This window comes from Nelumbo nucifera, chromosome 2 (assembly GCF_055504915.1).
Source record: "Nelumbo nucifera cultivar China Antique chromosome 2, China Antique-T2T, whole genome shotgun sequence".
Taxonomy (NCBI): domain Eukaryota; kingdom Viridiplantae; phylum Streptophyta; class Magnoliopsida; order Proteales; family Nelumbonaceae; genus Nelumbo; species Nelumbo nucifera.
In genome coordinates this window covers 44,196,488-44,223,575 of record NC_142650.1, presented here as the reverse complement: position 1 = coordinate 44,223,575, position 27,088 = coordinate 44,196,488, and the positions used below count along the sequence as shown (strand labels likewise).

The window sequence follows — 27,088 nt, the reverse complement described above, 5'->3', positions numbered from 1 at the left end:
GAACTAGGTGCATGAAATACACTCAAGGAAAGGAATTTTAAATTATAAAAAGGCAGCATATAATACATTTTTTAAAGAGAAATAGCATGACCTTTTCAAAAAAAAAAAACATAATTTCCTATAAGTTCTAGATAACTCATACAAGGATAACAAGTTTTACCTCCTCAATAACTTTGGGCAAAAGTTGAAGCCACTTCTCCTCAAATTTAGCCAACAAGGTTTTGGCCATCACATGAATATCATCTCTCTCGTTGTTATATGCCATTGCATTCTTGAAAACCAACCTCACATCAGCACATATTTCGCGGACATTCTTATATCCAGTGCCATCCTTAGCTTCCATTTGATTCTTGATAGTGCTAAAATCCATGGGCTTGTCAATAACCTAAAATATACCATCTACAACAAATTAATCCATGACCAATATTTAGAATATCCAAAACCATAACGACAAGGAAAAGAGAAGATTATTCATCAAAAATAAAAAGGAAAAGAGAAGATTATTAATAAAGGATATTACTCCTACGTCAATAGTACGGAACCCCATACCAAAACAAGGTGTATAATAACTTAGGAATCAATGGAAAAAATCTAAATGTATATAATAAACAGTTAAATCTTTGGCAAACCTGAAAAACACTTTCAGTGTAGACAATATCAATAATTTCAGCGTCCATTCTTAGAGTAACATATATATATATATTCATACCACAGAGGAGAAATGTGCATGCCATGCAGACAATACTGAGAAGATCACAAGAAACTTTACCTCATAGTAGTCATGTAAACCAAGACCTTTTACATCTACAGGTTGCATAAAGGGCCATGCCCATTTGTGTTGTGTAATCTGGCAAGCAAAGGAATACATAAAACAATTGTTTATAAGTCAGAAATGGGGAAAAGCACCAAGTTTAGTCCAACCTAAAAAATATTCAGGTTATGGGGCATGGGACACCATGGTGAACAATTAGGAATAAGAAGACATCACTAACACTTGAAGACAATCAAAATGAAATGTTGAGGTTTGCAACCACTTCCTTAGATGCAAAAAGTGACTACATTTGTAGAAAACCGGCACAACAGCATATGAAAGGCAGAATATATTCCAAGAACAGAATATTCCATATTGCATTTTCATTCTTAGTAATACCCATGAAAGCATAACAATGCATTAAATTATTAGCTAATTCTTAGTTCCATTTGTCCTTTTGGGCAGTTAAACTATATGATCAATGGAAAGTTTAAAGAGAACTGTATCAAACAAGAATAGGGGCCAGAAAACCCCATGTATAGAACAATCACATGGTCAGTGTACATCATTATATTGACAGATGTACAAATTACAAAATACATAACATGCACCTTTAGGAGCTCTGAAGATAATATTTGCATTCATTACAAAAGTGAATGAATATCAAATCTCTAAACCCCACAAAAATAGAGGAACAAAAATGAATAACTGCTCCAGTCTTCCAAAAATTGACCAACTGGAACAACTTTTGCCTTCAAAAATCCCACTATTTGTGTCAAAGGCATAAAAAATGGCAGGAGCTAAGCTCCATGATACATGACTTTTTTTTGAGTACCCTTAGTCTCACAGGCCAAGAAACAATAAGCATGCAAAAGTCGCCTTAAATTACCCATTGACACCTACCGAGATTAATAAAATGGACCAAGCATGACTTAACCCAAAAGAAAAATGGAACATACATTGCAGAGTAGTCGCAATGAAGAAGGTGAAGCACTGACTCTTAACTGAGTTGTGTGTGTGTGTGTGTGTGTTTTGAATGTCATTTCATGATGAAACAAATAGCTAATGATAAGAATTTTACCAGGGTACACATTCATATGAAGAAATATGAGGTACAAGGCATTTTTCAAGTTACAACACATTCCATAAACCATGTAAGATTGTGATATTCAATATAGCACTATTCTTTGTTTCCATTTCTTTTTTTAAGCAAGGAAAAAACTAAAAAATAAAATAAAATGCTATTGCTAAAACACAAATACATTAGATCCTTAGTACTAGATCTAGTATCACCACAAAGTGGTCGCATTACAAAAATTAGCAAGAGAGAAAGATACAAAGATGCAAAATAGATAGCAAGCAAAGAGAAGTTTGTCACATGGAAAACTCTCCCATACACTAGGCATGAGAAAGGGAGATAACAATGTTTACAAATTTGCAAGTAAGAGAGGAAAAAGTACACATTTAAATCATGTTAAGCATACCAAGAATGAGGATCAAAGAGTATTTTGTGAAGGATGATAAGATCAAGGTGGAGAAACTATTCTTAGAGATTAGTGTAAGAGGAAATTATAAAAACATTTAGATAGCTGAAAATAAGGATGCATCAGTGGCTTTGTTGTGACCAAAAATCGTACAAATTTTGTTAGGGTTAATGTTTCTGGAATAAAAGAGACTGAGGAATAAGAAATGGCCCAATGATATGCTAACAGAAATTGGAAAATCTATAGAAGAGGTGGGCTTCTCATGGCTGAGAAAGTTGTTTACAGAAGGCAATGCAGACAAAGAAAGAGACAAATGAATGGTCAAGAAGAACCTAGTGCCCACGTATAAAAATGAAGGTATTGTACAAGGTTGGAGTGATTATCATGGGATTAACAAAATTGAAGTAACCACATGGGATTAAATTTAGGAGCCATACTGTAAAACATTGAAAGGGAGCACATAGAAGGATATTTCTGATAAGTTTACAGTTCCGATGGTTCTACATAAAGGGTTGATCTTACTTGTTTGAAGATGGCATTGCACTAATTGATGAAACCCCATATTGCTTTCACCCTTCATCAGTTTGGATCCTTATGAATATAGTAATTAATATCCAAGTAAACAAGGTCTTGACACAGGAAAAATTATCCCAATCACTGAAAGCTGTTTGTTGCAATGCTTGTGTCAGCTTTCCCTATTTTCATTTTCCTTCTAACAAGTTTTATCAATGAAATTCCTTTTAATAATGTAGGGAGACTAGGCCTAGCCCATTACTATCTTATTGATTAGTTCTTGTTATTTGTTCTTAATGGGCCTTTAATTCTTTTTAGGTTTTCCAAGTATGCTGATGATGTGGACGCCCACTTAAGGGCAGACTTGTAATTTATGTAATCTTAGTAAGATCAATAAAAGATTAGAGAGGTGAAAGAGGAGATTATCGAACACCTTCTTTCTCCCTTCTTCTCCATTCTTCCTTCTTCTCTTCCTCTTCTGCTATAATCTGAAATATTTTTACTATTTTTATTGGTCTGAATCACATCTTGGTATCAGAGCAGGTCTTCCTTCTCTTTTATTTTTCTTCTTTTCACATACACCTTTTGATTAGAAGAGTGTATGGAGAGATAAGTTGCTGATTATTCAGAGAACTTGTATGCCTAGTTGGTAGAGGGTTTGGAGAGTCAAAATCTAGCTGTAGATTGCCAAGAAAGTGGGGCTGCTGATTTTTTTGCCCAAAACCCTAGCCAACTAGAGAGTTTCCAGTTATAGGTTAAAGAGACTGTTTGGGTGTGGCACTCAAGGCTTGGAGGTTTCCTTATGATCTCCAAAAGTGGGCGGTTGCCGTTGGAAGAGGTTTGGGAAGCTTTGGTTGGAGTGGCTATCTCTTATCTCTTTCTCTCTGGAGGCCATGTACAGTGAAACCCTAGCTTTGGGATTTTTAAGTGTTAGACTGACCTCAGTAGGTCTATAAAGCTTGAAAGCCGTGTTTTTTTTTTTTTTGTTTGATCAATGGAGCAATCTAGAAGTGAGATGAAGCAAATCCCAGTGTAGGGGGTTGGTCCCATAGATTCCATTTTGGCAAGAGTGACTACAATCAAACTTGATGGAACAAATTATTTAGCTTGTGCACAATCTATAAAGATTCATGTCTGTAGTAGAGGTAAACTGGGGTTTCTCACGGGCAGTAAGGAGAAACCGGGAGAGACTGATTCTACATATGAGAAATGGATGCAGGATAACTACACAGTTATTGGATGGTTGGTAAATTCTATGCAGCCCCACATAAGTCAACGTTATCTTTGGATGACTTCAGCCAAGGAGATTTGGGATAGTGTTACAGAAACATATTCTCAGAAATTGAATGTTGCAAGGGCCTATAATCTGAAAAATGATGTGAAAAAAACCTGTTGACTTTTCCCCTCCTATCAGGTCAGGTATGTTTGTCCATTCAGGTTTTGTTACTAATCGGGGTTTTGTGCCTGAAACAGGTACCTTGGCATCACAGCTGGAGAGAACAGCCGAAGGTGAAGGAATAGAAATTGAAAGGGTGAGGTCAGAAATAGAGGGAGAAGCTTCATTGTTAGAAAAAAGATGGGTGGAGGAAGTGGAGAGAATTTGGGAGCAAATCTGTGTTTTGTTAGAGGAATATAAACAGACATAGGAGTTGTTGGAGGCAACACCAAAAAAAACTAGAACCCCTAGGGAGTAACTATTGTGAGAAGAAAGGAAGGGGTAAATCAGTGATGTTAGGAAAAGAAACAATTAACAAAAGCAAAAAGAGAAAGAAAAGGTCCGAGGTGGAAAGATTAATTTCAGACATAGAAAGGGACTTAGAATTTAGTAGAAGAGGGGAGAGGAGGAAGGCTCTAAGGAAAATGGAAGGTGTAGAGGGTCTCATTCTACAATCGAGTTGATGAAGATCATTAGCTGGAATGTGAGGGGTCTAGGAAGTGCGAGAAAAAGGAGGGTGATAAAAGATCTGTTAAAGGAAAGACCCGACATTGTATTGATACAAGAAACCAAACTAGCTGAGCTAGACAAGAAATGGGTTAGAAGTGTGTGGAAAGCAAGAGGTGTGAGTTGGTGCTCAACTCCCTCTTGGGGAGCCTCTAGGGGGATAATTACTCTTTGTAGAGAGGATGTGGTAGAACCATTAGAGGAGTTGATAGGTAATTTTTCTGTATCACTAAAGTTCAGGATGGTGGAACATGGTTTCTTATGGGTGTTAACCAATGTGTATGGGTTGAATAATTATAGAGAAAGGAATGAACTATGGGAAGAACTCTATGGAATTCAAGGACTATGGGAAGGCCATTAGTGTTTGGGTGGAGATTTCAATGTAATAAGGTTTCTCAATGAGTCAAATAATCCCCAACAATCTATAACAACTAGCATGAGGAGGTTCAATGAATTTATCAATAGTTGTAATTTGAAGGTTCTATGCTACAGGCTAGCTTCACTTGGTCCAATTTCTAGGAGAATCCATCTTGTTCAAAACTGGATAGATTCCTCTTCAATGAAAGTTGGGAAGCACACTGGAAGGGTTTGGTGACTAGAGCTCTGCCTAGAGTTACCTCGAATCATTGCCCTATAGAGCTAGGCCAAGAGACCTTTGGGATTGGACCTAAATCCTTTAGGTTCAAGAACATGTGGTTGACACACCCGGACTTTGTGCATAAAGTGAAGGAGTGGTGGAGAGAAGAGATTAGGGGAGTAAAGTGAAAAGGGGTTAGATTCCACAAGAAATTAAAAAGTCTGAGATCCAAAATAAGAGATTGGAACAGAGAGGAATTTGGGAGATTAGAAGAGTTAAAAGCTAGATTGACAGCCCAAATTGAGGATTTAGACTTAAAGGAACATCAAAGGACCATGAGTCCACAAGAAAGAGAATTGAGATGGAAGTTGAAGAAGGATTTGGAAGAGGTCCTATTGAGAGAAGAGATATCTTGGAGGCAAAATCTAGGCATAAATGGATCAAAGAAGGGGATGGGAATACCAAGTTCTTTCATGCTATGGCCAATGGGAGAAGGAGAAAAAACTTTGTGCCCAAGATTGAGGTTGAAGGAGTAAAAATTGAGTCACAAGAGGAGATAGCCAATTGCTTTGTAACTCACTTCAAATCCATTTTGAGTAGGCCGCTGGAGAGAAGGGTGAGAGTGGAAGATCTAGATTGGCCAAGTCTATTAGTTGTTGAGGCAGCTTGGTTGGAAAGAGATTTTGAAGAGGAAGAGATAGGACAAGTTGTTTTCTCTATGGACAAGTCAAAGGCTCCTAGACCAGATGGTTTTACCATGGCTTTCTAGGAGTGTTGGGACATTATTAAAGAAGATTTGTTTGAGGTGTTTAGGGAGTTTGAAAACAACCATGTAATTAGTTGTGGAGTTAATGCCACTTTTTGAGCTCTCATCCCAAAGAGATCAGATGCCAAACACCCTAAAGATTTCAGGCCGGTTAGTTTGGTGACTAGCATCTATAAGATTGTGGCAAAAGTGCTTTCTTTAAGGATTAAAAAGGTCCTTTCATCTCTCATTACTCAAACCCAAGGAGCTTTTCTCCAAGATAAGCAAATTATAGGTTAGATCCTTATAGCAAATGAATGTTTGGAGGAAATGAGGAGATCAGGCAATCAAGGTTTTATTTGTAAACTGGACGTTGAGAAGGCCTATGACTCAGTGAATTGGAATTTTCTATTAGAAGTGCTAAGGAAATGTGGATTTGGGGATAGATGGTGCAGGTGGGTGAGTGGATGTAATAACATCTTGCCAATTTTCAGTTCGAATTAATGGAAGGGTCAAGAGCATGTAGAGGGCTCAGGCAAGGAGATCCTCTTTCCCCCTTTTTGTTCACACATGTGGCAGATGTGCTCAGTAGAATGATTTCTAAAGCAGATAGGGAAGGGCTAATAAGTGGTTAGAGGATAGGCAGGAATAATGTCACGGTGACTCATCTTCAATTTGCTGATGATATCATCATCTTTTGTGAAGGGGGAGACTTAGGGAGAGTGAGGAACCTAAAAGATCTTATTAAATCCTTTGAGTCTTCTTCAAACCTAAAGATTAACTTTGACAAGAGTTGTATGGTGGGAATCAATTTGGAAGTCTGGGAGGTAGAGGCTATAGTAGGTTCTCTAGAGTGTTCCATGTCTGATTGACCTTTAACCTACTTGGGTCTTCCGTTAGGAGCTAACCCAAAAGAAAGTCGGTTCTGGTATCTAATTGTGGAAAAGCTTGAAAAGAGGTTGGCTTCTTGGAAAAAAAGTTACATTTCAATAGGGGGTAGAGTGACCTTGATTAGGGCGACACTTGCTAGTCTTTCGGTACATTTTCTTTCTGTATTCAAGATACCCTCGAGGGAAGCCAAGAAGCTAGAAACGGTGATGAGGGATTCTTGTGGGAGCTAGGGGAAGAGAAGAAGGATCATTTGATTAGATGGGAGATAGTCAGCAGGAGTAAGGAAGAAGGTGGATTAGGATTGGGAAATCTAGTTCTCAAGAATTAAGCTCTACTAGGGAAGTGGCTTTGGAGATGGCCGTTAGAGAGAGAGAGATTGTGGCACAAGGTGGTGGTGAATAGTATTCATGGCTGTTTGCAGAATGGTTGGGATGCCAGGGTATCTCAACGGGAGACTCTTGCAACACATTGGAAGGCCATTCACGGAATTCTACCCCATTTTCTCAATCTGCTCAGGTGTGATGTTAATTTTCGAAACAATGCTCTTTTTTGGGAAGACATTTGAGTGGGAAACCGACCTCTTAAAGACCTTTTCCCTCTCTTTACTCTCTTTCCTGTTATAAGGAAGAGTCAGTTTCCAGTTTTATTTCCTCCTCAGCTTCTTTTGTGGCCCTAAACTGGGATTTTGGTTTCCGTAGAGGGTTACGTGATGGTGAAAGTGCTTGTGTTTCAGAACTATTGTCTTCACTTGAGTCTATTTGTTTAGATCCCCTCAAACCTGACACAAGAATTTGGATCCTTAACCCAAAAGGTTTTTTCACTTGCTCCTCTTTCTTCAAGTCCCTTTGCTCCACTTCTGCACCTCAGAACTTCCCAGTTAAAGAATTTTGGACTAGGCCCATTCCCCCAAAGATTGGTGCTTTTTTTGTTGCGAAGTTTATTATGGTAAGATTAATACCTTTGAAAACCTACAAAAGAGGAGACCAAATTGGTGCTTATCCCCTAATTGGTGTGTTCTTTGTAAATCTCATAATGAGGACTGTGAGAATTGGATATTAGCTTGTTGAGTGTAGGTGGAATTGGATTCTTACGTTGTTTGAGTGTAGGTGGAACCTACCATCAGATATTAGCTTGTTGTTTAGTCCGTCTATTTTTGAATGGCACACAAAAAGAGGGAGAATTATGTGGAAGTGCATAAGAGCAGCTTTGTTGTGGACAGTTTGGGAAGAAAGGAACACTAGGATCTTTTGTGAAAAAGAAAGGAGCTTCTCAGAAGTTAAAGAATGTATTCTAACAAGGGCAATTCAGTGGCTGAAAACTCTAAAGCTCTTTGATGCATACTCTTTTGATGACCTATGGAGAAGCTGGTTAGCAGTGGCTAATACTTCTACCAGGAAGGACAGACATGGGGTTGAATGGATGCCACCAGGGGAGGAGTTTATCAAGCTGAACTTTGATGGAAGTAGCCGACGAAATCCAGGACCTTCAGGCATAGGAGGAGTGCTAAGAAACAAAGACAGTAGCATTATATCTTTGTACTAAGGTCCTGCAGGTGGAGGAGACTCTTTAATGGTCGAATTACTTGCTGCTGTACAAGGAATCCAGCTTGCAAATCAGCTAGGCATAGAGCGTCTGATTATTGAAGGGGATTCCCAGGTGATAGTGGGTTGGCTGAAGGATCCGGACACTGTGATTTGGGGTTTTAGAGATCTTCTCAAAAAGGTTAAATGGTTAACAAGGAATATGACGACAATCAGAGTTTAGTGGGTAGGCAGATCAGCAAACTCAATGGCTGATTCACTTGCAAAACAAGGGGTTATCCGAGATACTTTATTTTGGGCTTCTGTGTAATTTCTTTTGTACTTATAATTCTGTAACTAGCTTTAAAGGAAAGGTCGCATCTCGTGCCTTTCCATGGGTTGCATGTAACTCTTATTTGTTGGTTTAATAAAATTTGACTCATTTATCAAAAAAAAAAAAAAGAATGATGTGAAAAATCTGAAACAGAGGGAGAAGAGTGTTGTCTACTACTCAATGTTGAAGTCACTATGGCAAGAGATTGATGTTATGGAAACAGTTGCATGGGAAAGCACCAAGGATGCAGAGACATTCAAGAAATTTGTGGAAAGAAACAGGGTGTTTGAGTTTCTTACAGGACTTAACCCTGAATTTGATATTACGAGACAGAATATTCTGGCCAAGGATGAAGTAACACTTGCTCAGGCATATTCTATGGTGAGTAGTGAAGACTAAAGACTGAAGAGAATAGGTGACAAGTACAGTTACAGGGTCCACCACCTTCAGAACATTTTGCACATATAGGATTAAAACCAAAGGGGTCAACTGAGAAGAAAGAGGTGATATGTGAATACTACAAGAAACCGAAACATACCAAGGATACTTGCTGGAAACTTCATCCAGATCTTCTCCCATATGGGTTTCAGTGCATCCACTAGTAAATTTACTTTTCACTTTTACAATTTTTTTTTTTGATCAATAACACCAGCTTCATTAAATTAAAAGAAAAGAGGGAATATGGATACAAAAGGGGAGATAAAATATCTTAGTTCCCCAAAAACAGAAAACAAAGGGAGTGCAAAGAGAAAAGATTAAAAACTAGCCCAAAAAACAAACTCCCTATTCACTCCTTGCTTGGCCAACCCATCCGCAAATGAGTTGGCACTCCTCTTCACCCAGCTATACTGAATCTCAATGTCCCTACCCAGCCATAAGAACTGTTTTTTTCATTATTAAAGTTCCATAAACCACTGTCCTCTGTCTTCAACCAACTAACCACCACATTCAAATCACCTTCCAGGATCAAACGACTGATATTTAATTCCTTTGCTCTTCGAATTCCTCCAAGCACTGCAAGGATCTCAGCCCTAAGAGAGTCACCTTCTCCAATAGGGCCAGAGAATAAAGCAATAACAATCCCTTCCTCATTCCTGAAGACTCCTCCAATCCCAGAGGGCCCTGAATTCCTTACATCGCTGCCATCAAAATTCAGCTTTATAAAGCCCGAGGGGGGAGGGGACCAAAACGGACAAAGAGTCCTCTTGCATCTAGCATTGGAAGCAATCTCTTTCCAGTTTCTTAGCAAGTTATCCACAGGAAAATCTGAAAACAACTCCAAAGATTTTAGCCAGTGGACAGCCCTTAAAAGGATTCAATCTAACAATTCTCCCAATGTTATTTTCTTGTCGGAAAAAATGCGCGAGTTTCTTTCTTCCCACAATGACCAGCATACCGCTGCCCTAATACACCTCCACATAGTCTTCCCTCGTTTCCTAGGACAACTGAAAAAAGGAGGAGAAAACAAACCTTGGACAGTCTCCGAAGGATACCAAGAACACCCAAAACGGGAGAAAACCCACTCCCAAACAGTTTTAGCAGCCTTACAAGAGACAATGAGGTGGTAGCCAGATTCCCCATCAGCTTTACAAAGAGCACATCTATTAGGAAGTAGACAATAGTTGGGTCTCTTTCTCTGAAGTAAGTCTAAAGTGTTGATTCTTTCCAGGAAAATTTCCCAACAAAAAAAACCGACCCGAGGAGGAATAGGCCTGCTCCAAATTTCCTTAACCAGAAAGGACAACCCAAAGGGGATAGGAGGCTGAGTTAAGGTTTCAAAGAATGAAGCACAAGAAAAGGTACCAGAGCTAGAAGGGGTCCAAAATCTGGTGTCTTCCTTAGCAGGGTTTAGGAAGACAATCTCAAGGGAGGCTAGCAAAGTTACCAAACTATCCATGTTTGTATCCCTAATTGCCCTACACAGGCCTAGGTTCCATCCAAAGCCAGAAGTGGAGGCTGAAGGGACCAAGAAAGAAGATATGGGTTCATTTTTCAAGTCTGATAGAGCATACAAGGAAGGAAACTAGTCCTTCAGAGGAGAATCCCCGACCCAAAGTTGTTCCCGAAATTTTATTCGATTACCAGAGTTTAGACCATACCTGATCCAAGGGGAGAAAACTTGAAGCAGATTGTGAATGAATTTCCAAGGAGAAGCAGCTGAAGCCCTTGCCAAGATTCCAGGATCCCAGCCATTGTCTTCCAGCCCATGAATGCTAGCCACAATCTTAGTCCACAATTTATCCTTTTTCAATGAAAACCTCCACAACCATTTCCCCAGTAAAGCCATATTCCTTTTCTTGAAATTACCAATCCCAAGACCTAGTTTTTTACACCTAGTGACCACCTCCCAACTCACCCTATTATCTCTCTTCTCCTCTCCAGGCTCCCACAGAAAGTTCCTTATTAATTTTTCCAAAAGATTGGAAACCTTTGAAGGGATCTTAAACACTGATAGATAGTAGACAGGTAGGTTAGCTAGGGTAGACCTAATGAAGGTGACTCTCCCACCTAAAGCAAGATAGTTTCTCTTCCAGGCCGCCAACCTCTTCTCAAACCTCTCCACTACCGGAGCCCAAACGCTAACACTCTTAGGATTATCTCCTAAAGGGAGGCCCAAGTATGTTAGGGGCCAGTCCAAAATTGCACAACCCAGCTCACCTGCAAATTCCCTTAGGTCCCTTTCATTCACATTCACTCCTGCCACACAACTCTTATCAAAGTTCACCTTGAGGTTAGATATCTGCTCAAAGAGTTGTATTGCCAACTTTAGATTCCGGATCCAACTAAAGTTCCCTCCTTCACAGAATAGGATAGTATCATCTGCAAACTGTAGAAGTGTTAAGGGAACCTCCACCCTTCCTACTCTCCACCCTCTTATCAAATTCCTTGAGTCTGCTCTATGGATCAATCTCCCAAGCACATCAACAATTAGGGTGAAAAGAAAAGGGGAAAGAGGATCTCCTTGTCTTAGACCTCTCAACACAGGAAAGAAGTCAACCACAATCCCATTCACCAGGAAAGAATAATGACAAGTCCTAACACAGCCCCAAATCCACTTACACCACCTGTCTCCAAAACCAAAACTCCTCAACACCTCAATCAAGAAAGACCAATCAACCAAGTCATAAGCCTTCTCCAAATCCAATTTGCAAACCACTCCCTTCTTCTTTGACTTTCTAAAGCTCTCCAAGCTCTCATTTGCAATGAGAATCTGATCGGTGTTCCGTCTTCCCTCCACCTTCTTTATCTTGAGAGACAACACCTTTGCAATGATTTTGTACAAGCTAGTCACCAGACTAATAGGTCTAAAATCCTTTGGTTGTGATGCATCTTTCTTCTTTGGGACTAAAGCAATGAAAGCTGAGTTCAAGCCCGGATTTATTACACCCCTCCTATGAAACTCCTCAAAAATTGATCTAAGATCATTCTCCAAAATATCCCAACAGTCCAAGTAAAAGGCCATTGTGAACCCAGCTGGACTCGAAACTTTTGTCCTATCCATTGAGAATATTGCTTCCTTTACCTCCTCCATATCAAAACTTTTTTCTAACCACTCTCTCTTCTCTGCACTTAGAGTCGGCCAATCCAATCCCTCCAACCACACTCCCATTCATAGGCCTTCTAAAAATAGATTTGAAGTGGTTTACTAGAGCCTCTGCAATTTCTGTCGGGTGGGACAACACTGCTCCATCAACTTCCAAATTAGAAATGAAATTCTTCTTTCTCCTCCCATTTGCCACTGAATGAAAAAACCTTGTGTTTCTGTCTCCCTCCTTTAGCCACTTACACCTGGATTTTTGCCTCCAACTGATTTCCTCCTTAACCAAGATGTCCTCCATTTTCCTCCTCAAAACCCATCTCAACTTCCTTTCTTCCTCTCCAAAGGAACCTCTCTCTTCCATCAGGTCCAAATCCTCGATTTGCTCCACCATAACTTGTTTTCTCTCTTCTAATCTTCCAAACTCCAGCCTATTCCACTCCTTTAATTGTGATTTTAAGTATTGGAATTTCTTGTGGAACCTCATTCCCTCCCAATCAACTACCGGATTAGCTTGCTCCCACCACTCTCTGATTTTCTCAATGAAACCCGGATGAGTCAAGCACATGTTTTCAAACCTGAAAGGGGTAGGCCCAACTCCTCTTATTTCCTCCTTGACCAACACTATAAGCCAGTGGTCTGAAGTAAGCCTTGGGAGAGCCCTAGAAGTAATATTGCCCCAATGTTCCTCCCAATCTGTTGAGAACAAAAATCTATCCAACTTAGAGCAAATTGACCTTGATTGATGGTTGGACCAAGTGAAGTTATTATTTAGGAAAAGTTCTTTAAATTCAAAAGAGTCCACAAATTGGTTGAACTTCCTCATACTTGTTGTCACTCTCTGTCTGGGGTTGTTGGTTTCCTCTGTAAATCACACTACATTAAAATCCCCTCCCACACACCAAGGCCCATCCCAGAGGCCTCTAATGTCACTCAATTCTTCCCATAATTTCTCCCTCTGCATATAGTCATTGGGGCCATACACATTTGTTAGTACGCATTCATACCCATCGTCCACCTGTCCGAACTTTAGAACCACCCACTTTATACCCCTAGAACTCCACACTCCTTGCCCATCTGCAATCAAAATCCATTCTTTTGGACTCCTGAAGCATTACCACATCCGGATTAAACTTCTTAATTACCTCTTTAATTGTCGCTCTCTTCCTAATGCAGCCCAACCCCCTCACATTCCAACTTAGGATTCTCATTGAAAACTCTTAGCCTTAACCCTAACTCCTCCAAGATCTATTTAGACCCTTTTCTTTTATCCCCTTTCCCTTCAAACTTCTTGTCCCCCTCAATATCTCTTTTTAATCTCTCCACTTCACTCAGCTTTCTATTCTTCATCTCGCTGTCCTCTTTTTTTTGCATGTAGGCTTTTAGATCATTCAGGTTCTTCAGCTTGCACCCCAACTTTTTCACAAACTCTGCAACTGACTCTTCCCCACTAGTTTCCTCTTTTTCTAAAGTTGCACTCTCCTCACTCCTAGGAAACTTCTCGTTCCTTCTCACATTACCTCCAACAACAGCCCTTTTTGTCCCCTCCATGCTCCCTCTCTGCATTTCCTTCCTCTCCACTTCACCCAAAAGGCTCTCTATGATTTCCCATATTTTTGTCTCTCTGCAAGTTTTCTCACCCACTTCCCCCCCTTGTAGACGCACTATGGCTTTCAGACCAAGGGCTTCCGACTCTTGGTTGGGAAGAGAATCTGGAACAAGGGATAAGAGCGCTCATCAATAGCCAAAACTGAATTGACAAAGTTGAGGGATTTACCTGAGGCAGAGATGTGAGGAGAGAGCATAGGCAAAGGAGTGGTAGTCACTTTCTTTTTTGAGAAATTAGAGCACTCTGTCTCCTCGAGTTGGGGGAAGAAAATCCCTGTCGTTGTATCAACACAAAAACTCCTTTCTTTACCCAAGTATGTACCTCTCTATGAGGTACCCTTGTTCAGCTCTGGAAAGACCCAAGCTACCTCCTTTTCAGCCTCTTGCAAAGCGCTAGAACTAGGGAAGGGCTCAGCCAAATTTGGGTTAAGATCATTCACCCACTCCTCCCCCTCCTCCTTTCCCTCCCCCACCGAATCCCCTATGAACAAACAATCCAGGCTGAAAGAATCCATGTTCTGTTCTTCAAATAGAGCTTCGTCTGCCGCACTGCCTAAACTCCCACAGGCTTCCGATCTTTCATCATAGTTAGAATCTGAGCCGCAGCTTATCCAACCTTGGTCAGCCTCTTCCTTCTCTTCTGTTCTAACTCTCAAATAGCACGGGTTCGGGCGATCAGGAACGTTGTGTTTTTGCGCGTCGTCGGCTGGCTGATGGACCCAGCACAAAGGACGACGTCCTTCTGCCTTGCTCGCCATCTGAGCCCCTCCACAGTCGAGAGGGTGAGACCTAGACGATGATAGATGAATGTTGCCATCTATCATCGCCCCATGCCTGCCCCGCCCCACGTGCTGACTTAAGTTGTCACGTGGGCTTTTAAAAAAACCACCCGATGCCTGCCCTGCCCCATGTGAAGGCTCACCCACTGACCCGTCCGGCCCAGCCTTCTTTAAAGCCAGTTCAGACAATGACTTTGAGCACACCCGAACCTTACCCCTTTTAGCCACGTCAGCATAGGATGGGCCACCTTCTTTAAACAACCCAACTTCAAAAAAATTTGAATTAGAAGCCTTGATAGGAAAGCTTCAAGACTTGGGGCACCCCTGCAACCGTTCCCCTTCCTCTGTAGTTCACCCATACGCACTAGGCTTTCCCGCCAGCCCCTGAAGGCCACGTGTACACCAACATGCTGACTCGTTGGCTCCTTCAACCTCTGTTCGTCTTCCCCAAAGCGAGGCTTCATCTTCTGAAGCTAACCAGACCTTGTACCAGGCATCTTCTGAGAGAACTTCGAAGGCGCACGGCAAGTACTCTGGCTTGATCCCAGCAACCTTAAGTTCCACAGCTCTCAAGTTTCTTAAGTTAACCTCCAACAGAACTCCACCCAACGCTCTGACAATTTTCCTTAGTATTTGATCATTCCAAAGGTTGAAAGGAAGACCGAGAAGTTTGATCAAGAAGTTGCCGACTCTAGATTCAACTTCGTTGCAAACTGGAGCCCAATTCTGGACCTAAATCAAACTTCCCTCTACAAGGAATGTACTAAAATTCAATTTCTTATCGCCAGTATCTAATAAAGCTTTCTTTTCAGCAAAAGGCAACAACACTACATCTTCATCTAAGCCCAACCTCTCAGCTAAAGGGATGAGAGATCCATCATATGGATGGCCAAACCCTGCAGAAAGGTTGGGCAAAATTTCAAAAATTTATCTCTCTCCCATGTGGGAATCGCATTCCCTATTTTAGAAAACTGCATTTTCAAGGATCAATCTTGAACCTAAACTAGACCAGATCTGCAACCAAAAGGGAGAGGAGGGATATACCTGATACGAAGTAGTAATAACCTCCAATGAAAGTGTTCACGCCCAAGGAAAGATCCAAAGACTGCTTCCACCGAAGATGACACGGTGCAGGATGAAGCAGAATCAGCAGGATGATTTTTCAGCAAGAACCGAATTCTTCAGCAAGAATCTGATGGAGGGCAAGTGAGCACGACTTCATATTACCTTTTCTGCCAAAAGGTAATATCAAGAACTCTTCTTGATCGCTCCCACAGGTGGAGATCAAACTGGTATGGCGGCAAGAGCAGGAGAGAAGGAGACAGTGCAATCAAACTGTGTTGTCTCTCTCTGAAATTCAACAGTCAGTCAGATGATTTCTGATGTGTGTTGAGGGTTCGCCCTGCTCTCCTATTTATAGCCTTAAAGAGAAGTTCTCCTAATCCCATTAGGAGTTTCCTAATCCAAATCTTGTATTTGGATCTAGACTCTCTTTTAAGAGATAAGGATAATCCCTTATCTTATCTGCAGATAAAGATCAGCCCTCCTAATCTAATTAGGAGTTTCCTGATCCAAATATTTATTTGGATCTGGACTCTCTGAATGGATAGGGATAATCCCTTATCCTATCTGCTGATCTAAATCCCAGAACCGCCCTCTTTTAATTAATATCATTAAGCCAGTTCGTTTTGGGCTTTAGGCCCATTAAGTCTATCTGCTCACTTACCCTCCAAACTGCTGCCCAGTTGGATATCTTTGTCTGGTGTGGGACCCAAACATTGATCTACACATCAGCCACATGGGTTCAACCCAGCCTCTGTTACAAGGCCTGGCCGAATTCACTATAGGAGACAGTGAACCCCTGAGTCCATCACCATGGGCTCTTAATGGGCCCAACATTTACACTAAATGGTCCTTGGGTCAAGCCACCTTATAAAAACCCAAGGACTGTGGGCAGATGCAAGATTAGCCCATCAGGTATTACCTCAATGGTCTTGCACTTAACCTCTCAGCCCATAATGATCAAACACTGCCCGACAAGAGAGGACCTCTCCCTCGGCTGCAAGGAACAGTGTTGCACTCTCTACTCACATGGATCCCGGGAATTAAAACCTTTTGCAAACATTTTGAAACCATAATATATATATATATATATATATATGTATATCTCTATATAAATATATTTTGCAAAACAAATTTCAACGGTTGAAATCGACTGCCGGCAGTTTTGGTTTCCATCAGAGATAGTGCATCCCCGATCATTCACTTTGTTCGACAAAGGGGTTGATCCTGTCACTATGATCACCCACACAGATAAATTCTCGGACTGTCCCAACATACCCAGGTTTTGACCCCCTCTAAGGATCTCACTGATTGGCATATCAAAGACAGCCCAATCCGACACCTAGTGTAGTGTTATAATCGAGTCTAGGGGTTAGGTGTAACATTCCAGTTTTGCCCATCTATCTCCAAGGTCCAGGGCAATACTGGAATTCTGGTCAAATTCAAGGTTTCAAGAAAACCCACACTACATGTACCTCAGGTCTCACCCTAGCAACTAAGACAAGCCACCCCAACCAACTTGGTGGTACATCAGTGTCAGCCTTCGCAGGATAAATCTCCCCAGATCTATCCAACGGCTGTGAATATTCTAAACTAACACGAGTCTCATATGTGTCCAGTTTAAGGGTATTACACAGAAACACACCATAATAACATGAATCAAATGTGTACTTTATTCATTTACATTAAATGTCATAATGTACATCATTCTGATTGGAGCTAAGGGCATACACTGTCTAACATCGGCAACTACTTCTAAAACCTTCATCCAATCTTCTATCACCCTATCTGCCACTAGGACCATCCTCTTCTCCTAGCTCCCACTCCCTTCTTCCAAAGCTACTCGTCGGAGGACAGTCGAGCTAGACACTAAAACTTCAGGGTAATGCTTAAAGCAGGGCACCTGATTACAAAGGAAAGAAGGATTACAATCCTTCAAGACAGGGACTTCTTCCACTCTCCCTTCGACCTCCAGAAGAAAAGCCTGAAGAATAAAAGCGAAGGAAGCCCACCCTCTCCGCTTCTGGCCTTCCGGAATACACAACACTTGCCTTTTGTTATTACCAAAGAGTTCGGTAACCACTATAAACCACCCGTTTCCATTCCTCTTTGGCACAGTTTCGAACCTCTTACTCTCACAGGTCAACGAGTTTCTCCAACCTTCTTCCCGTAAAGAATTAACAGTTCCATCTACAAAACCTTTCAACCACACACATGCCTTTGTCCTTCCCTACTCGAATAGGAAAGATTTGGCTTCAATGATCAACTTTTCACTTTTACAGTTGAGCCCAGAAACATTGATCCCTGTTCACCCCTTGTTTGGCTAACTGGTCTACAGGTCCATTTGCTACTCTATGGGTCCATTGAATTGAAAGTTGCATGTCCTTGGATAGACTTTTAATCTTCTTGATGTCATTTCTGAATATCCAAGGTGTACTGTCATGTTGTTTTAGCCAACTGATGATAACTTTTGAATCCCTTCCACAACCAACCTTTCTGCCCCCATTTCCTTAGCTTTTTGTATCCCATATACCATTGCCTTCAGTTCAGTTGTAATGGAATTTCCAATTCCAATGGGACCTGAATACAGCCCCAACACATTTCCTCTTTCATTTCTTATAACCCCTCTGATTCCAGATCTTCCTGGGTTTCCGAAACTGCTGCCATCAAAGTTCAATTTGACAAAGCCTGGTTCAATTTCAACCCCATTCTTTCTGCCCATTTGATTAACGGGATCTCCTCATATGATTGGCCTTCTTTTGGGCTTTTCACATCTGCTTCCACTTCCTTCTCTCCACCTTCACTTCCCCCTTTCTCCAATGTTGAATCCTTTGTACTTACCACTATTTCCCTTTCCTCACCTTTTCACATCTCTTCATTATTGGCACTTTCAATATAATGGGTTTCTCTTAGGTCATGGTTTGCAGCTGAAGAATCTGTGAAGGCACCACTAGCACCATTAGTAACCCAAAGCAAATTCACATCGTTACCTGACAAACCTTGTGCCTCTGGGGTGGCTAAGAGGGATGGATTCGATGGATGATTTCTGACCATAGCCCTAGAATCCAACTTGACAAGTGCTTTTGTTAGGGAGTAATCCATTTGAATCAATTGGAATTGACCTGGTTTTGGTGCTTAATTCTTGTTTGGTACTATTATGTTTGTTTCTTGGTTCAAATCTTTCATTATTGCTAATTTCCTTTGAGTCTGTAGTTGAATCTGGTCAAGGTTCTTCTCCCTTGAATGCAGATCGTCCATTTTACCCGATCGAACTTGAATCGAAGTAGGTTTGATACATGATTGGACTGGAGAATAATAACAGTCCAGTTGGAGGTTGAAGAAAGCTTCTAGGTTGATATCTTCAATACCCTGATCAGTAGCTCTGTTCTGGTCTTGATCGCTCTCATCGCAGCAGTTTTCGTCGGAGTTAGAGGAATTGAACTCTTCTTCTGAACTACTCTCTTCAGAGTCACTCTCGTAGAATTGCTCCTGCCTTTTTCTTGAGAATCTCGGGTTGGGGCGCTCATTCTCTTGTATCTGTCGCATTCTCCATATAAGGCTGCCCCCATTCTACTTTCTGGTTGAGTTCGAATGGGCTGGAGAAGAAGATAGACCAAGTCTATTGTCTATTGTCTCTTTGGTCGACTGGCTCACATGACTATTAAAACTTGCCTGTGCCGGCTCACCCATCTCCTTACAAACCTCGTGGTCAGCTCTTCTTCCGGTTTGCTTCAGCGGTTCATTTACTTTTGAAAAATTGTCTTTTCTTATTAAAGTTACATCCCGCTTTTTTTGCCCCACAACTTGAATTATTCTCTTTTTCTGGACATTGATCTACCCACGGACTTGATGCTTTGTCTTTTTCCATGTCTCTCTTCTCCAATTGTCCGCTTATTTGGATAGTTGCCTCCTCTCTTTTACTTCCACATGTCACCCACCCAACCACATCATCTTCGTCTTCAACCATTGAGCTTCCCCTCCATAGCGTCGCTTCCAATTCCGATGCAACCCAGACTCTGCTCCACAAACCTGTAGCCAGCAGATCGAAGGAACGAGGGATGTCTTCAGGCTTGGTTCCTACTATTCTTAGCTTGACTACCTTGAAGTTCAGCTTTTTGCAGGATATCAACACCCCTCCAAAGGTCGTTACTATTTTTTCCAAGAGAGATTTACGCCAGAGGTTAAAAGGTAGTCCTATCAGTTTCAGCCGGAAGCTTCTGTCATTAAAACTCTTCGAGTTACAAGAAGGACACCATCTTTCGATCATTATAGTGCCCTCCCAAGTTTCAATGGTGTTAAATTCTACCTCCTCAAAGCCCACATCCAGCACCGCCTTATTCTCTTCAAATGGCATGAGAATGATCATCCGCTTCAGTCCCAGTTTGTTTGACACTTCTTCCAGCACCGACTTCCAGTCTTTCACCCTGTTTTTTGCATTGAGCACTACTTTTTTCTTCCAATCTTCACTTTTCCCTTCTACCAGTATTTTGGGTACCATAGTTGATAGAGCCACCGAAACAATATTCGCTTCATTTAACTCTTCCTCTGTCCCCAGCTTTTCTAATCTCCTTCTCTCCTTCATCTACTCCTTCGAGACCACCTTGTTTTCCTTCAATTTTCTTTTTTATGAATAATAGTAAGTTTATTGATTCAGAAGCAAATTAGAGTGAGTTCATACATCATCCCAGTGAGAGGCGCGAGCTGCAGCCCCTCCTTGAAACTTACAAGTAAACTAGGAAAGAAAAACAAGAATCACAACTGAGCCCAAAATAATTCTTCCCTATTTACCCCTTGCTTAGCTAACACATTTGACAAGGTATTTGCTGATCTCCCCACCCCCTGTACAGTGACCAACATATTCCTTGTCAACCAACTAAATTTCTTCATTTCATTCTTGTATTGCCACATAGCCTCTTCAGAATTTTTCAACCAACCCACCACCACTTTGGAATCCCCCTCGATTATTAGTTGTTGTACCCCCAGCTGGTTTGCAAATTGGACCCCTTGTACAGCAGCTAAAAGTTCTGCCCTGATGGAATTCCCAATTCCCAAAGGACCTGAGTAGAGCAACAAAATCTCTCCCTTCTCATTTCTCAAAGCACCCCCCATTCCGGATAATCCTAGATTACCCATGCTGCTTCCATCAAAGTTCAACTTAATTGAGCCTTCGGGTGGAGGAGACCAGCTTGTAATTGATTTGGCCTTTAAAGATGAGCACCTTGCTACTGCTAACCAATTTCTCCAAATGTCATTAAAGGAGAATTGACGAAAGATTTCCAAGGTCTTCAGCCAATGTATTGCCTTGTTTAACACACAGTCTTTCACATCTTGGTTGTTCCTTATCTTGAAAAATTCTGAGATTCCTTTCTTCCCAAAGAGTCCAAGTCAAGGCAGCACGAGCACATCTCCACATAATTCTCCCTATTTTTGTAGGCCAATAAAAGGTAGAATGGTTGAAGAGCATGTGAACTTCTGCTGGTAGACTCCAACTACCCCCAAACAACGAAAGTAGCCAAGCCCAAAGGTCTGCAGAAAAGGGACAAGATACTAATAGATGGTAACAATCCTCACCGTGAGCTCTACAGAGGATACACCAATTAGGAGAAATACAGAGAAAAGGTCTTCTCTTTTGTAGGTTGTCTAAAGTGTTTACTTTTCCATGGAAAACTTCCCAACAAAAAGCCATAATTTTTGGGGGGACTGGCCTACACCAAATTTCTTTTGACAGAAAGGGTTGGTGAGTAGAAAGTTGAGAGATGGACTTGAAAAAAGAAGCACAAGTGAAGGTTCCATAAGGGTCTAGGAGTCCAAACCCTCTTATCTGGCTTGGATGGATCCAAACAAACCTGATTAAGACACCCAAGCAAAAAAGAAAGAGACTCAATTTCAGCATCCCTAAGTCCTCTACGAAAACCAAAATCCCAAGTAGGATCTAAGGGTGTTCCCAAGGGTGAGACAAATTTTGAGACCACCTCTTTTTCCTTCAATCTTTCTTCAGTTCGTTTTTGAACCTCCTGTTGTTTTTGCTTCTATATCGTCCAGATCTTGGTTACTATTTGATATAGTTCATTGGCTATCCCAATCCACCCTTCTAATTTTTTACCTTCTGGTATAATAATTATCTGTTTTCTCCCTTTCTCAAACCTCTCTTCCAATGTTACGAACCATCCTTTTGAGTTTCTTCTTCTATTTGCCATGTATGTTTTATTTGGCAATCTTAGGGTACCCTTCCATTCTGCTAGCCAACTTACATTCGCTGCTCCATCAAGAAAGCATTGAAACCAAGCAATCGCTGCCCCTACAAGATAAACCATTCCTTTTCTACCTTCCCTAATCTTCACTGTTATCTCTTTTTGGTGGAATACCTCTTCCATCCGTAGTTCTTCTACACCACCTTGGTGAATCTTCTCCATCTGTCGACCTCTGCGAAATCCCCAGACTCTTTGTGTACCATCTTCTGTTCCATCTCTGAGATTTGTCGTCATTCGCCGTTGGCCGTTGTTACCATTTTCCTCAACTTATTTCTTTAGCATTCCTTGATTTCGACTTCAACTTCTAAATGATGCTAACTTCAACCATCATGTCACACCATCTAAATTGAGTATTACATTATTACCAGAACCTACTTTCTAGTAATTGAATTTGAAACCTTATTATGAGATCCCACCTCTCCCATGAAGTGAAAATTTTCATACTTTTTTATGCATGCTTCATATCAGCTCCTCTCTGGTAGATAGAAGATTTCCCTTGCCGATGGGCCTCTTGCTCCCATCTCTAGCAAAAGGAATATTAGAGCCTCTGACTCCCTTGTCTTGTCCTTTGTCCTTCATGTTCCCAAACTTAACACTAACCTTTTATCTGTTAGTAGCTTAACTAAATCAATGAATTGCAGCGCAACCTTCTTTCCTACTCATTGTGTTTTTTAGGACCGGAAAACTCAGAAGACGGTTGGGAGTGGCCATGAGGCAAATGGAATATATTTACTGGATATCTCTGTCCGAAGTCCTGGACCACCTAGTGGAGTAGCTTTGGAGCCTATCTCATCAGAGTCAGTTGATATAGTCATGTTATGTAATTTGAGGTTTGGTCATTTGTTTTTTTCAACCTTGAGTCATTTGTTTCCAGAAATGTTTAAGGGAATATCCCTATCAAGTCTTCATTGTGAGTCATGTGAATTTGCAAAACATTGTAGACAATCTTTTTCAATGAGTAATAAAAGATTAGTTTCTCCTTTCCATATTGTGCACTCTAATGTGTGGGGGCCATATCATTTATCTGCTATGGGGGGTTACAAGTATTTCATCCTTTTCATTGATGATTTCTCTCGTTACACCTGGATTTACTTTATGAGATCTCGGGATGAAGTGCCAAATATTGTACAAAATTTTCATGAACTTATTCTTACCCAGTTTAATACTCGGATCAAAATATTATGATCTGATAATGCAAAGGAATATTTTGAGAAGAGCATTTCCTCCTACTTTGATACCTTTGGAGTTATTCATTAGAGTTCTTCCTACACTCCACAACAAAATGGAGTGGCGAAAAGGAAGAACCAACAGATGTGGTTGAGGTCGCGAGGAGCCTCATTTTTGCTTCTCATTTTCCTGTTAAGTTTTGGGGGGGCGTTGTCCTTACAGCTACATACTTGATAAACCGGATGCCTTCCCGAGTTCTAGACTTTAAAACCCCCTTTAGCCTCCTATTTCCAAATGAGGATCTCTTCTCTCTTCCTCTCCGAGTGTTTGGGTGCACTTGTTATGTTCATGTTCACAGTCATCAGAGACACAACTTTGAGCCTAAAGTACACAAGTGTGTTTTCTTGGGATATGCCTCCACACAAAAGGGGTATTGTTGTTTTGATCCAGTTCGTGGCACTCGCTTTGTTTCCAGAGATGTCACATTTTCTGAGTCCGTTCCTTTCTTTGGTACTCCTGAGGGGGAGCATTCAGAGGAGTTGTTTGCGATGTCACCATCTATCCCTCTTTCGTTCCCTATTGAGTCTCCTCTCATCGAGTCTTCTATTAGGTCTTCTTCTCATGTTCCTGCTCCCCCTCCTGCTCCTACTCATTCTCCCACATTTTCTTCCATGTCCAAAGGTGGTACTAGAGACAAAGACTCAAGGATGTGCAAGTTGTTTCCACACCTTTAAATAAGCCTCTTGCACCTCCCATCACTACTGAGGTAACAGGTCAGCCCTCTTCTACCACTTCAGATACCTTCCTTGACCTTGATCCCCCTATTGCTCTTCACAAAGGCAAACGGAAATGTACAACTCATTGCATTTCCAAACACCTGTCCTACAGCCTTCTTTCACTTACCTATTATTCCTTTCTTGCCTCTGTTTCCACACATGTGACTCCCAGATCTGTCCCAAAAGCCTTTTCCAAACCAGAATAGAGGGATGCTATGATGACTGAATTAGATGCTTGCATAAGAACAATACCTGGGAAATTGTGGATTTGCCTAAAGGAAAAGAACTGGTTGGCTGTAAGTGGGTGTTCACTATCAAGTACCGTTCAGATGGTACTATTGAAAGATTTAAGGCCTGTTTGGTTGCTAAAGTATACACTTAGATGTATGGTGTTAATTACCTAGAGACTTTTGCCCAAATGGCCAAAATGACTTCAGTTCGAGTTTTGTTATCTTTAGCTGCTACTTTTGATTGGCCACTTCATCAATTCGATGTTAAAAATGCTTTCTTGAATAGGGAACTACATGAAGATGTGTATATTTCTTTACCTCTAGGGGTGTGTGGGAAGGAGATGCAAGGGAAAGTCTATAAACTAAAGGAATCCCTTTACGGCCTTAATCAATCTCCTAGAGCCTAGTTTGATAGATTTCGAACTGCCCTTGTTACTTTTGGGTACACACAGACTCAGTCTGATCATACCCTGTTTGTTAAGAGGAGAGATTCCTTAGTGACCCTTTGATTGTCTATGTTGATGAAATTGTGGTTACTGGTAATGATACTCAGGAAGTTACTCATCTCAAAAGATTTCTTAACACTAAGTTTGAGATTAAAGACTTGGGTGAACTCAGATATTTCTTAGAAATTGAAATTGCCAGGTCTAATGATGGTATCTTCATTTCTCAAAGTAAGTATGTTCTTGATCTTCTTGCAGAGACTAGCAAACTGGGTGCTCGACCAGCTTCCACTCCTATAGACCTAAATCATAAGTTGTCAGCTACTGATGGTAAACTATTGACTGATAGGGGAGTGTTCCAGAGACTGGTTAGGAAGTTATTATATCTTTGCATGACTCAACTAGATATTTCCTATGCAATTAGTGTAATTAGCTCATGCATTCTCCCAGAGATACACATTTAACAGCTGCTAAGAGGGTTTTGTGTTATCTAAAAGGGACTCCAAGGAAAGGTATCTTGTTTGCTAAGCGTGGACACATGAAGATGGAAGCATACACTGATGCTGACTGGGCTAGATGTATTGATGATAGGAGGTCCACTTCAGATTACTGTGCTATGGTGGTAGGGAACATTGTATCATGGAGGAGTAAGAAGCAACCTATAGTGGCTAGATACTCGGCTGAAGCAAAGTATAGGGCAATGGCACATAGAGTTTCAAAACTTTTGTGGTTAAATCACTTTTAGAAGAATTGGGTATAGACTGTGAGAATCCAATGATGCTATATTGTGACAAAACATCCTAAAGGAAAGCTGGTTCACTATATAAGCAAGTTGGGCATGATTGATATCTATGCTCAACTTGAGGGGGAGTGTAGAGAAACCGGGTCGAATGGGCCCTAGCCCATTATTATCGCATTGATTAGTTCTTTCTTGTTATTTGTTCTTAATGGACCTTTAATTCTTTTTATGTTTTCTAAGTATGCTGATGAGGTGGACGCCCACTTAAGGGCAGATTTGTAATTTAAGTAATCTTAGTAAGATTAATAAAAGATTAGAGAGGAGAAAGAGGAGATTATCGAACTCCTTCTTTCTCCCTTCTTCTCCATTCTTCCTTTTTCTTCTTGTTGTCTTTTTCTTCTTCTCTTCCTCTTCTGCTATAATCTGAAATAATTTTACTATTTTTTATTGGTCTAAATCACATCTAATAAGTTTCTTTGTTTTCTCTATTGGCAAAGGATATGTAATGACTAATAACATGTTTCATCTGTTTGGCAATCAATACAGTTTCATATCAACTACATGATAATTGGCCAGAACTATGTTGTTTTACCCAGTGTTTTAAAAGCGCAAGGGCCAATTTGCGCCGGAGGTGCAAGGCGCACGCCTTTTTAAGCAAGGTGCAAAATTACAAAAAAAAAGCTAAATAAAAAAAAAGTCAAAAAAATCAAAAAAAAAATTAAACATAATGTTAATAAAAAATGTAACCTTAAGTTTTAAAATAAATGTTTTAAAAAACCTATTATCTAAAATTAAAATGCATAAACATAACATGTAAAGCATATTCAAATGAAAATTTAAAAATAAAAGCAAATATATAAAGCATTTTCAAGCATGTAAAACCCACAATCTCTTTTTCTCCTTAATTGCATTGCTTCAAGTAGCTAATGTAAAACATATTGCATTCTTAATTCTATGAGTTGCCTTTGTACCACGCCCCTCGAGGCAAGCCCGAACAAGTCTATGTTAGGGTCTGAAATTCTTATTTCTCACATAAAAAATAATGATTTTATAACTTTCATGTTGTTGCTAATGTTGTTCATTCATTCATTGCAATAAAATGTTTTCTTAAAAGGCAATGAAAGTTATAAAATCATTATTTTTTATGTGAGAAATAAGAATTTCAAACCCTAACATAGACTTGTTTAGGCTTGCCTCGAGGGGCATGGTCGGGGGTCTGGGGGCGGAGACCCCGGCCCAGCCGTTAGACTAAAAAAAGAGCAAAAAGTGCAAAATTTTAAAAGGCACACGCCTGGGCTGAGGCGCAAGGCGCATCAGGCGTGCGCCTTTTGAAAGGGGTGCACCTAGGACCTGGGCAAAGCGCATACCCCAAAATGTGCCTCGCCTGTGCGCCTAGGCGCGCCTTTTAAATCACTGGTTTTACCATCTATATACAACTTACGCCAAACATGCTATCAAAAAGATTATGTAATGGAATATAAAGCCCACATTAGAAACTGAAAGAGAACTCAATAGCTTTTTAAATAAAGCAAAGATTACAAATAATTTAAAGAATTTCTTTTACAAATTCATTTGAGTACCATACCGAAGAGAAACATATATCGTTCACCACATAAAACACTGTTCAAAAATAATTGTCAGAAAGAATGAAAGAGGGGAATCAGTGAACACATTTCAAGATTAATATTGACATAATATACAGAATTCATTTTATTGTTTTGCTAAGTAATATATACTT

The 27,088-nt window shown here is 40.6% G+C and overlaps 1 protein-coding gene across 6 annotated transcripts in view; it reads right to left on the bottom strand.

Annotated features, from left to right (window-relative positions):
• The window catches only part of LOC104591114 (transcription factor GTE6-like), a 34,709-nt gene that overhangs the window by 3,984 nt on the left and 3,637 nt on the right, over nt 1-27,088 (bottom strand). For all 6 annotated transcript variants that reach the window (XM_088897767.1, XM_088897769.1, XM_088897770.1 and 3 more), the window contains exons 4-5: nt 770-847; nt 161-385 (exon numbers count right to left, since the gene is read on the bottom strand). In XM_088897767.1, coding sequence (XP_088753893.1) covers nt 161-385; nt 770-847 — 303 coding nt within the window. The remainder of the gene's footprint in view (nt 1-160; nt 386-769; nt 848-27,088) is intronic.